Genomic DNA, 11,285 nt, shown 5'->3' with positions numbered 1-11,285 from the left:
GCTTCTAAATGTATTTATACTCACTTAGTGTGAAACCTGGGCCTGTTTTGATGAACACAAAAGGGATATCCTGGCAGGAATGGTAGACACACACGAAGCTCTTCCTCAACAGTTCTCAGTCTCTCTCTGTTTTTAGTTTTTATCGCAGTCAAGCTTGAGAAGCCCAGCTCACATAGATATGTGGTTGAAAACGGGAGCAATGTCAAAATAGCTTTGTTGGCCAGAATGGGGAACTCCTTGGCAACAGATAACCAAAAACTGTCCAAAGGAAGATCAGCAAACTTTAGCTTTAAAGTTAGATAACATTGTGATACATTGTATATCACCCTCTACAGGGGGCCTATTTTAAAAAGAAAAAGGTCAAATACCTATATACACCATCAGGATAGACATAACCAGCTGAAGCTGAGGTTTCATCTGGTGGCGGCAACATTTACCTCTAGTGTGCGGCAGCCTGAGCAGGGACCTTCCTGGGTGTGGATGAGAGGCGGCCTACTATTGGTTTATCGCTAGTGGTCGGGATGAATCCTAGAAGGTGATTGGTCAGTGAGCGTTCCCTGTGCCTCCACTCTTCCTGTCACTGATAGCTGGAGGGATTGTGAGGGGAATGTTTATGTTCGGATGGAGGTGGCTGGCGGCGGGCCGGATAAATAGCCTCCACGGGCCGTATCTGGGGACCCATGTTTAATTTCCCCACGGCATACCTGACCCTGTCTCACGGCACACTGGTTGAAAAACACTGATATATATAATAATAAACCTCATAAACCTTTCTTATGTATGGCTTCCTAAGTCTGTATACCACAATGTAACAAAGTCAGAGCTTACCTAAAAGACATGGGCATCCTACTTTGTTTACATGATTGCACTAAATCTTGTTGAAGCTGTGCAAGTGGATGTAATGTCTGTTTTGTTGGTGGACTCTTTGCAGCACCAGATGCCTCTCTTCCGGAAGAAGATGGTGTGGGAAATCCTTCATCAGCAGTTGCTGTGAGAATGCCTCACTCGGTCCCTTTGCTGCTGGTGGCTCTTTCATGGATGGTCGTTTCCATATACCTCATGTGTTGTGGGTTAAACAGTCCCTGCATCACCTGTTTTCCCACAGGTACTGAACTGTCAGCCATGCATGAAGGCCCTGCACCCTAGTGTCCTGACTTGGTATGCAGAGGGCTGCTTGCAACCCTGTTTGTAAGGCTGTACTGGTCAGAGCTCTGGACTATTCAACCCACATAGGAACAAACGCTAATTAATACTTTTTTTTTTAAAACCCCCCCCTCGTGAATGTGGAAAATGCAGGATTTATTCTATGAGTTGTTTTTATTCTGTTTGTTCACGTGTATTCATTCACTCACTCATTTGCAAACATAATGGGCAGTGGCTGTTTCCTGCTGCTTTTTTACAGTAAACTCTGAATTACTTGTTTGAACTATTTATTTCTGTAAAGAATGTTAATCAAGCTGCCACTCCCTGCTGAAGATGTGGAGGGAGATCTGTGTGGGGAGGAAGGAAGTGTTAACTTTTTCTAATAACCTGGAGCAGTAACTGCCAACTTGAAGCTGGAGGTTGTCTCTTTTTTGAGGCTTGAAAATGCCAGAAGCGCTGTGGTTAGGGCTGTGACAGCCTCTCAGAGCGAGTCTGAGGCTGCGGCACTGACAGGGCTCGTGGAAGAGTGGGACTGTGGCCAAGCAACTCTGGATATTCAGGAATCATCAGAAGAGGGGCGTGGTCGTCCTAAGAGACTTTCCTTTCTGAAAACGAGGTGACTGCTCCTCTTGAAACTGGATTTGTTGAAGTAACTGTAAACCCTAAATCTTCATTTTCATCCCAGATCTGGTTGAGTATAAAGCTCAGAATTTTAAGGGCTGGCCTGAGCTGTTGATTGCAAAAGATACTCGTCAATTTAAAGCTAGTTTTCCTCAAAAGTTTTTTTTCTTTCTATATAGAAAGCTGAAATTAAGTTTTGTACTCATTAGGATTTACACCCCCTCATTCTACCCCTACTGAAATTTATGGAAGAAAATTTAGTACTTGGCTCTGAGGTTACCAGTTATACAATAATCTATTTTGCATATGAAAATTTGTATTTAACTTTTTGTTCATTAAAAACTACAGTGGTTATGCATTTTTAATTTCGGAAAGTTTAGAGTTGGTCAGAAGATATTTTGCAAGATCTAGTGCCTAGTGTTGCTTTTCCAATGTAATAAAAGGTTGCCTGGCAGAACCTGAAAAGTATCTGCTGAAATGATTTCTAACCCTTTCCCTGTAAACTCCCAAACTTATCCTGATACACAAAAGCAAGAGGTAAAACCAGAAAAATTGAGCATGTGTTAGCTATGAATCCACATGTCTGCTGTCCGGAAGCCCCAGGCTGCTGGTCACAGACATGCTATTGCAGCCCGTTTTTCTGATGCATGTAAAAGTCTCGGTATAGGACCTGGGCCTGTGGTGCAGATTGAGACTGCTGTGCCTGCTTGATGGCCAAACCGGAGGACATGTGTTTAGGTGATGGCGATGACAAGCCGGTTGTGCTACATCTTGCTCAAGCTTAGGCTGCACAGAGAACCCTTCCTGCAGCTTCTGTTCCTTTCCCAAGGCTGCTGAAGTGGGACCAGTGAGTACTGGGATCAAGTTGCCGGCACAGCCAAAAGAAAAGGATTCCCTGGGTCAGCATTATATATACTAACAACCTGGTTCCCACCTGGCGCTAGTAGGTTTCATCTGAGAATGTAGAACTTTGGTTAACATTTGTTCCATGGGAGTAAATCCTGTCAGGAACGGCACTGTGCATTCTGCCCATACGAGTGAGGCTGAGGGTCATTGTGCTTGTACTGTGTTATAAGCATGTGAGGGGGCCTCACTGAGCTTTCCCTTCAAGTGTTCTTACTCTTCAGGATAGCTCTTAATCTCCCAGGACACAAGTAAATTAGTAAGAGCAGAGAGTTAAGTTAGAAAATGGCATTCTACTTAACCCTGCCTTCCTGAATTTAATAAGATACTGTAGGCAATTTCTCCCTTGGTGCAGAGAAACTTGTTAAAAGAATTTTTATATTTAAACAGTTTATGAAAAATACAGTCAGGTGATTAAAAAAAAACCCAGTTACTGATTCAATCAACATTGTACATCAATTAAATATTGAAATCAATATTAAAGCCAGGGAGATGATATGTATATATTTTTTTATTATAGTAGTTTGGGGGTCTGAAAAAAGGCAAGTGAACCACTGTTCATTTTTAGTAGGCGACCTCTCCTAAAGATTGAGTGATTGTTGGTGAGCAAATGTCTTTTTCATGTTTGACCTTGAACCAGAGTCGGGATGCGTGCAGGGGGAAGCAGACCTGGGGCGTGTGGGCCGTGCTCTGGAGAGCCCCATATTCTACCTCAGTTACCCAAGGCTATTTATTAGAACTTCTGATCTTTTCCTCTGAAATCCGAAGCATGTGTCGGAGAGGGCCCTGTTGGATGTTTGCTGCACTGGGGGAGCCGCGTGGTGTGGGACCAAGGTGTGAGTGTGGGGAGAATGTGTCCTTAGAGGTGTATTGAAGCTCGGATGCAGGTGAAGAAACAAGGTAGAAATTCTTTTCTTTTTTAATTTTCATGGAATTTATTGGGGTGGCATTGGTTAATAAAGGGTTGAGCAATTTAAGTAATAACCATAGTACTGTAGTTTGAAACATGTTTAAATTGGCTTTTGTGAACTAACTGGGACTCTTAATTTCTTTGATAGATTGAGAAAAACTCTAAGGACCCAGTGTTTAAACAAACTTTGGCACTTGTTTTTAAGTTGGGGATCTAGCTGGCTGTATTGCTTTGATCATTTTTTTAAAAATTTACTTACTATATACAAGGAAAGGGTTTGGATGTTTGAAGTAGGTGTTGATTTTATCTATTTACCAATAAATTTATCTCTTTAATTCAGGGACTTTAAAATTTTTTTGATTGCAACTCAGTAATATTTCATATTGTGATCATACACATATACATATAATGTGCTTATTTATGGACACAAAAGTTTTACAACGTTAACTGTGCTTACCCTCTAAATTTTAATTTGGTAGTTTTAAAAAAAGTGCATAGTGACCACCAAATTGATTTCTTAACCCACTGAGGTTGAAAATCCAGCTTGAAAACACTGCTGTGAATGAGCCGACAGCAAGATGTGGATCATGTTGCAAACAATATAGCCTTAGACTACAAAGATATGGTAAACGTGGGGCTGTTTCGAGATGAACCAATCGAGGGAAACGGGCCAGAACCTCAGCAGACACAAGTGGTAGAAGCAATCTTTGTTTAGGGTTTTACATTGGTGTTTCTAAAATGTTAAGTGCAAGTCCTATTACTTTTATTTTGGATGTAAAACAAAGGGTCCTGTGGCCCAATGAATGTGTATATCGTGTGCTGCATAGCAAACATAATGAATTGGTGTCTTAATCTAGCATTTCTGAAACCTTGGGCATTGAGCCCTTCTCTGTGACATCTGTGGAACCCTGTTGTCCGGAAACGCTTTGGAAAGTGTCGAGAGCAGCAGAACAGTTTTCTGAAGCACGTAGTTGAAATCTCCACTGCGGATGCATCTGTCCTCCCGCACCCGCACGCACACACACTGCTTCCTTAAGATTGTACGGTGATCTTAAAGTCTGTTTTTCTTTAATTGTTTGTATCTGTAATAGGTGTTCGTAGTAGAAGAAAAATAAAATACCGCTGAAAGGAAAAGAATTTTGAAAACTCACCACCAGAGTTAATAACTCTTAATATTAAACATTTTGGTATAAGTCTTGGTCTTTGATACATACTCCTTCATATGTGTATGGATAAGTATGTGTGTTGTGTATGCTTGTGCATGTAGAAGTTTTGTCATTAACAAATACAGACTGATACGATATATATGCTATAATAACCCTCTTCCACTTAATTTATCTTGACCATATTTTCATGTCAGTAAACATTGGCATTTTAATTACAGCATAGTGCTCCAGTGTATGGCTATAACATGAGTCATTTAATCCACTCTTGTTGGACATACTGTTGTACTGCACATGTTTGGATTTTTCTCTTAGGAGAAATCTTTAGAATTAAAATCAGGGAAAAAAGAATCACCCATTGATACTTTGACTTATTTCTTACGGCACAAGTTTTTATAAGACATAAACCATCATCATCCTATTTCAGCATTTATTAAATGTGGCTCTTGCTTTTTTTTTTTTTTTTACAGAGACAGAGAGAGAGGGATACAGACAGGAATGGAGAGAGATGAGAAGCATCAATCATCAGTTTTTTGTTGTGGCACCTTAGTTCATTGATTGCTTTCTCATATGTGCTTTGTCTGTGGGGCTACAGCAGACCGAGTATCCCCTTGCTCAAGCTGCGACCTCAGGGTCTCGAACCTGGGTCCTCCACATCCCAGTCCGACGTTCTATCCTCTGCGCCACTGCCTGGTCAGGCTATTGTGGCTCATTTTGATTCACCTTTTATTTCCAGCAGGTAGGAGAGGGTATTTTAAAGCAAAACCTTCCCTAACCGAAAATAACTTTTTCAAAGCCTGTCATTTTCACCACTAACAAAATAAAAATTTGGTAATATCTTTTTTTTTTTTCAGTGAGAGGAGGGGAGGCAGAGAAACAGACTCCTGCATGCACATTTTTTTTTAGCACCTGAGGTGGAGGCCATGGAACCATTCTCAGTGCCCGGGCCAACTTGCTTAAACCAATCTAGTCATGGCTGCTGGAGGGGAAAGGAAAAAAAGAGGAGGGGTGGAGAAGCAATCACTTCTTTGTGTCCTGACTGGGAATGGAACCTGGTACATTCACACCTCGGGCTGACACTCCACCACTGAGCCAACTGGCCAGGGCCATGGTAATATTATCTAATACTCAATTCACATTCAAATTTTCCTGATTGTTTAAAAAATATTAGTGTCTTCTGTAATCTGGATATACAGTGGGCTGAATATTGGCCTCCAAGAACGTAAGATTCCATTTCAATCTCTGGAACCTGCAGATATTTCTATGGCAAAGAATGTGATTAACCCTGTGAGTAGTGAGTTTTTTTCATGCTCGCTGACCCCCGGGAGTGAATTTTTTTTCAAAAAATGAAATTAGTTACAGTTTCATTAACTTAAAATCATGTTTGTTTGATAACCAATCTATGGAAACAAGAAGTACATTTGCCTTTTTTTAATGTTCATTTTCAAAATAAATTGATCATACTCTGGATGGTCAGAAGGCATGAGGATGTACATGAACATCCGTACTACTCAAAGTGTTAAAAGATCTTGGGAACTTAATGTTGGATTATTGGGGTGGGTCGTAAGTACAATCACATGCTTTCTGAGAGGAAGGCAGAGGGAGTTTGGAGACAGAAGAGGAGGAGGTAATAAAATGGGCCTAGGGAATACTTAAATTTTTATACTCATTCATTTTTTATTTGTTGGCAGAGACAGAGAGGGACAGATAGGGACAGACAGACAGGAAGGGAGAGAGATGAGAAACATCAATTCTTCATTGCGGTTCCTTAGTTGTTCATTGATTGATTTCTCATATGTGCCTTGACCACCGGGGCAGACCGAGTGACCCCTTGCTCGAGCCAGCGACCCTGGGCTCAAGCTGGTGAGCCTTGCTCAAACCAGATGAGCCCGCACTCAAGCTGGCGACCTTGGGGTCTCGAACCTGTGTCCTTCTGCATCCCAGTTTAACGCTCTACCCACTGTGCTACCGCCTGGTCAGGCTTTATACTCATTTTTGTGGAAGAAGAAAATCTTTTTTTTTTTTAATTTTTTATTTTATTTTTTTTCTGAAGCTGGAAACGGGGAGAGATAGACTCCCGCATGCGCCCGACCGGTATCCACCCAGCACGCCCACCAGGAGGGGACGCTCTGCCCACCAGGGGGCAATGCTCTGCCCCTCCGGGCGTCGCTCTGTCACGACCAGAGCCATTCCAGCGCCTGGGGCAGAGGCCAAGGAGCCATCCCCAGTGCCTGGGCCATCTTCGCTTCAATGGAGCCTCGGCTGCGGGAGGGGAAGAGAGAGACAGAGAGGAAGGAGAGGGGGAGGGGTGGAGAAGCAGATGGGCACCTCTCCTGTGTGCCCTGGCCGGGAATCGAACCCGGGCCTTCTGTACACCAGGCCGACGCTCTACCACTGAGCCAACCGGCCAGGGCCGGAAGAAGAAAATCTTTATGTGTACCTAAAACAAAAGCTGGAAAAAGCCACCAGTTGTTAATAGCTGTCCAGACAGGCTCTGTTACTTTATAAACTTGTGTTTGGAGAGTTGTTTTTGTTTAACTGAAAGGAGGCAATAAGGTTAGGGAAGCAGAGACTGGAATGATTGTACCACAAGCCAAGAAAGCCTGGAGCCACCTAAGTTGGAAGAGCCTTCAAAGGGAACCTCGCCCTGCTGACACCTTGATTTTGGACTTATGGCTCCAGAACTGTACGACTAAATTTCTGGGGTTTTTTTTGTTGTTTTTTTTTAAGATTTTATTTACTGACTTTAAAGAAGAGTGAGAGAAAGGTGTGGAGGGTAGAGTATCAACTCATAGTAGTTGCTTCTCTCACGTGCCTTGACCAGGCGAGCCCGGAGATTTGAACCGAGATTTGACCTGAGATTTGAACCGGCAAATTCAGCATTCCCTGTCGAAGCTTTATCCACTGTGCTACCACAGGCCAGGCCGTTTCTGTTGTTTTAATCCATCAAATTTGTGGTAGTTACAGCTATCTCAAGAAACTAAAACAGGATCCAAATAAAATGTACAAATTGCCTTTGGTTGCCCTGATCACCAGAGATTATTGGAGGCAAGTGGGAACATTCTTGTCAATCACATCCGAGAGGTGCACTAGTGGGAATTAAGTGCCTTGGATCCAGGACCAAATCACTGCTTTTATAAGAGAATCCTCGGAGCACCGAGGATAAGCTGGAATATAATTTTGTTTTATGAGGTTTTCTGAAGGAGCTATTAAGAACACTCACGGCGTCTAGAGACAGTGACTGTACATGTCTGGTGTGAGCTGGAATAGAAAACCTGTATGTAGAATGTCTTAAATTTTAATTCATCAGCACCTTAAGGGGAATGTTGAGTGGAAAGAAAAAGCAACAATTGACTGTAAAATGGAAATTTTCCAGCAAAGTTTAGGCATTAGCGATAGCAGGCCAAAGAAATCTCCTTTAGGCTCTGAGACCATGAGAGTGGGATGCATGTACTATTTAGACTACTCGTTTAAATACCTAGGTCGTGGGCTTCTTTCGTAATTGTTAATGTGGGGAGGCCTCTATTGCCTTCTTCCTTCCCCAGGGACAGAGCAATCACTAGGCCAAATGCTGTTCATACTCCAGTCCTTACCCTATTCCTGTCCAGTCACTGAGCCCTCAGATCCCAAACTGAAGCCAGGTTTTCAATTGTCCCTCCTTCCCTTAGAAGTCCAGTGTTTGCTCCCACCCTTGCCCTGCCCTGTCAGGATACCTTCTTCCTGTCTAGGGCTAATTGTTCCCTTTGGTTCTTTGTTGAAACCCCTCCAAACTTCTATTGATTCTTTTTCTTTTCTCTTGCTTCTCCCTCTGCTGGCATCCCAATCTACGGCCAGCCTCTGCCATCATCCCCAGGCTCCATGTTGTAGGGAACAATGTAGGCAGGGTGGGGGGTAAGTGAACTAGGACAGAAAGGATGATGTTCAGGCCTACTTGCCATGTTTAGTGGTGTTTCTAGTATGTCCAAAACCACTGTGGGTCATGGGTTTTCAAGGGCTTTAATCCAAGGAAGCAGGGAGAGGTTTGGAGTTGCGTAGGCTAATAAATTTCAAAACCTTCGTTACTGACCTAAGTCTCCATTTAATGATTATCCTTTTATTTTGCATAAAATCATGCTCAATTAGGACTTTCTGGGATGTCAGGATGTCAAGACAGAAAAAAAATCTGTGCTTCAGAGCAGGAGAAAACTAAGTTCACACATGGTAAACAGTGCACACACAGGAGCTGTTCTTGTTTAGGTGAGATGGGCTACGAATGCGTCCTTCCACGGTCTCCTGTGTGCTGCCCTCAGGGAGCTCAGCTGTGCTCAAACCATGGTGCCAAATTATTCAGCACTTGCGGTCTCAGAAAATGGGCCATGAGAATGTCTGCTTAGGAACAAGGCCAGCCGTTCTTGTTCCTGTCTTCTACCTCTCCATGTGGCTTCCCCCTCATTGCTGCAACCCGAGGACAGCTTCTGGGTGCTTTGTACCATGGTGAGTCAGGCGTCAGTGTTAGCACCTCCTTACCTGTCGCACATGTGCAGAGAGAAGGATTTTGGGAATGGGCAGTTTAGGAGCTAGAGGTAAATCAAACTTTGCTGCCTGGAATGAAGGCCAAGGAAGGAAACCTGAGCAGCAGAGCCGAGAGCGTGCACGTTGGAGGTTGCGGTCTCCTCTCTCACCCTGCTCCCCCGTCACCTGACAGATTCATTACCACGCCTTTAGACCGATAGTTAAAGCCAGGGGTCCCCAAACTTTTTACACAGGGGGCCAGTTCACTGTCCCTCAGACCATTGGAGGGCTGGACTATAAAAAAAAAACTATGAACAAATCCCTATGCACACTGCACATATCTTATTTTAAAGTAAAAAAACAAAACAGGAACAAATACAATATTTAAAGTAAAGAACAAGTAAATTTAAATCAACAAACTGACCAATATTTCAATGGGAACTATGCTCCTCTCACTGACCACCAATGAAAGAGGTGCCCCTTCCGGAAGTGCGGCAGGGGCCGGATAAATGGCCTCAGGGGGCCGCATGTGGCCCGCGGGCCGTAGTTTGGGGACCCCTGGTTAAAGCCTTCCTTTAAAGATGCGCTGTTTTTCCGGGGCTGTTCATCTGAAATGCATACCTCAACCCAGGGAAGTTTCTAGTAGTAACCCTCTTGGTTAGGGACCCTGTGGCACATCTCAGGCCTACTGTCTGTTTCTCCTGAAGGCAGCGGGCTGAGTCCTAAGTGGGGGAGAAGAGAAGGTGGAGCCATATGTCCTCGGATTTCTAATAACCATAGGAATAGTATGTCCTTGCCCATATTCATGCTAACCGCAGCAGTGAGGAGAACAGCTGGCACCTACCTACACCAGTGGTCCCCAACCATTTTGGGCCACGAACTGGTTTAGTCAGAAAATATTTTCATGGACCGGCCTTTAGGGTGGGACGGATAAATGCACAAAGTAAAATTATGCAACCGGCATAAAAACTGGTATTTTTTTTTAAATCTTTGTTTCTTTTTTATTTATTTATTTATTCATTCATTTTTTAGAGAGGAGAGGGAGAGACAGAGAGAGAGAGAGGAGAGACAGAGAGAGAAGGGGGGAGGAGCTGGAAGCATCAACTCCCATATGTGCCTTGACCAGGCAAGCCCAGGGTTTCGAACCGGCGACCTCAGCATTTCCAGGTTGATGCTTTATCCACTGCGCCACCACAGGTCAGAAAAACTGGTATTTTTAAATATAATTGTCGAACTTATGAGACAAGCATCAAGAGTGAGTCTTAGACGGATGTAACAGAGGGAATCTGGTAATTTTTAAAAAATAAAACATTGTTTCCTGACCTGTGGTGGCGCAGTGGGATAAAGCGTCGACCTGGAACACTGAGGTTGCCGGTTCGAAACCTTGGGCTTGCCTGGTCAAGGCACATATGGGAGTTGATGCTTCCTGCTCCTCCCTCCCCTTCTCTCTCTCTCTCTCCTCTCTCTCTAAAAATTAATAAATAAAATATATATATAAAAAAAATAAAACATTGTTCAGACTTAAATATAAATAAAACAAATAATGTAAATTATTTATTCTTTCTCTGTGGACTGGTACCAGTCCACGGCCCGGGGGTTGGGGAACATTGACCTACACACCATAAAACTTTTAAAATCAGCATCTCAGAAATTGAAAATGGGAAAACCAGGAGTAGAGATGCAACATAGGTAAGGAGCAAGTTTTAGGTGATTCAGGAGCTCTCAAGAGTTTGTCTAGAAGGGGAGTGTGGCTGTACTATGAACGGTCACCCCCAAAGGCCTGACTGACCATCTCTGGCAGTCTAATGTTGGCTGGGCATTCCTGAGATTGCTTGGATGGCAGACCACACAGGTCTAGGAACACAGGCTCGTAAGGGGAGTAGGACCATTCTCGTCCAACCTTGTTAGATATAGAACGCTTTCAATTGGACTTCTGGGGAAGGGGTGAAGTACCTCCTCCCTTGAGTTGTCAGGCATGTTGGCCTCCCTCTTTCTCCCATACAAGGACAAACTCTCTCTGGCCAGGCTCAAGTCCTCTAAAGATAAGGGCTGGT

The 11,285-nt window shown here is 43.5% G+C and overlaps 1 protein-coding gene across 4 annotated transcripts in view; it reads left to right on the top strand.

The window, feature by feature from the left end:
• Nucleotides 1-5,084, top strand: part of SENP2 (SUMO specific peptidase 2) — a 54,880-nt gene extending 49,796 nt beyond the window's left edge. For all 4 annotated transcript variants that reach the window (XM_066240856.1, XM_066240859.1, XM_066240857.1 and 1 more), the window contains one exon: nt 932-5,084. In XM_066240856.1, the coding sequence (XP_066096953.1) occupies nt 932-994 (63 nt within the window). In that variant the 3' untranslated portion in view covers nt 995-5,084. The remainder of the gene's footprint in view (nt 1-931) is intronic.
• Nucleotides 5,085-11,285: the final 6,201 nt, after the last annotated feature.

Source organism: Saccopteryx bilineata, chromosome 8 (genome assembly GCF_036850765.1).
Source record: "Saccopteryx bilineata isolate mSacBil1 chromosome 8, mSacBil1_pri_phased_curated, whole genome shotgun sequence".
NCBI lineage: Eukaryota > Metazoa > Chordata > Mammalia > Chiroptera > Emballonuridae > Saccopteryx > Saccopteryx bilineata.
Note: the sequence above shows the minus strand (reverse complement) of the source record. Positions and strands in the feature narration are given on the sequence as shown.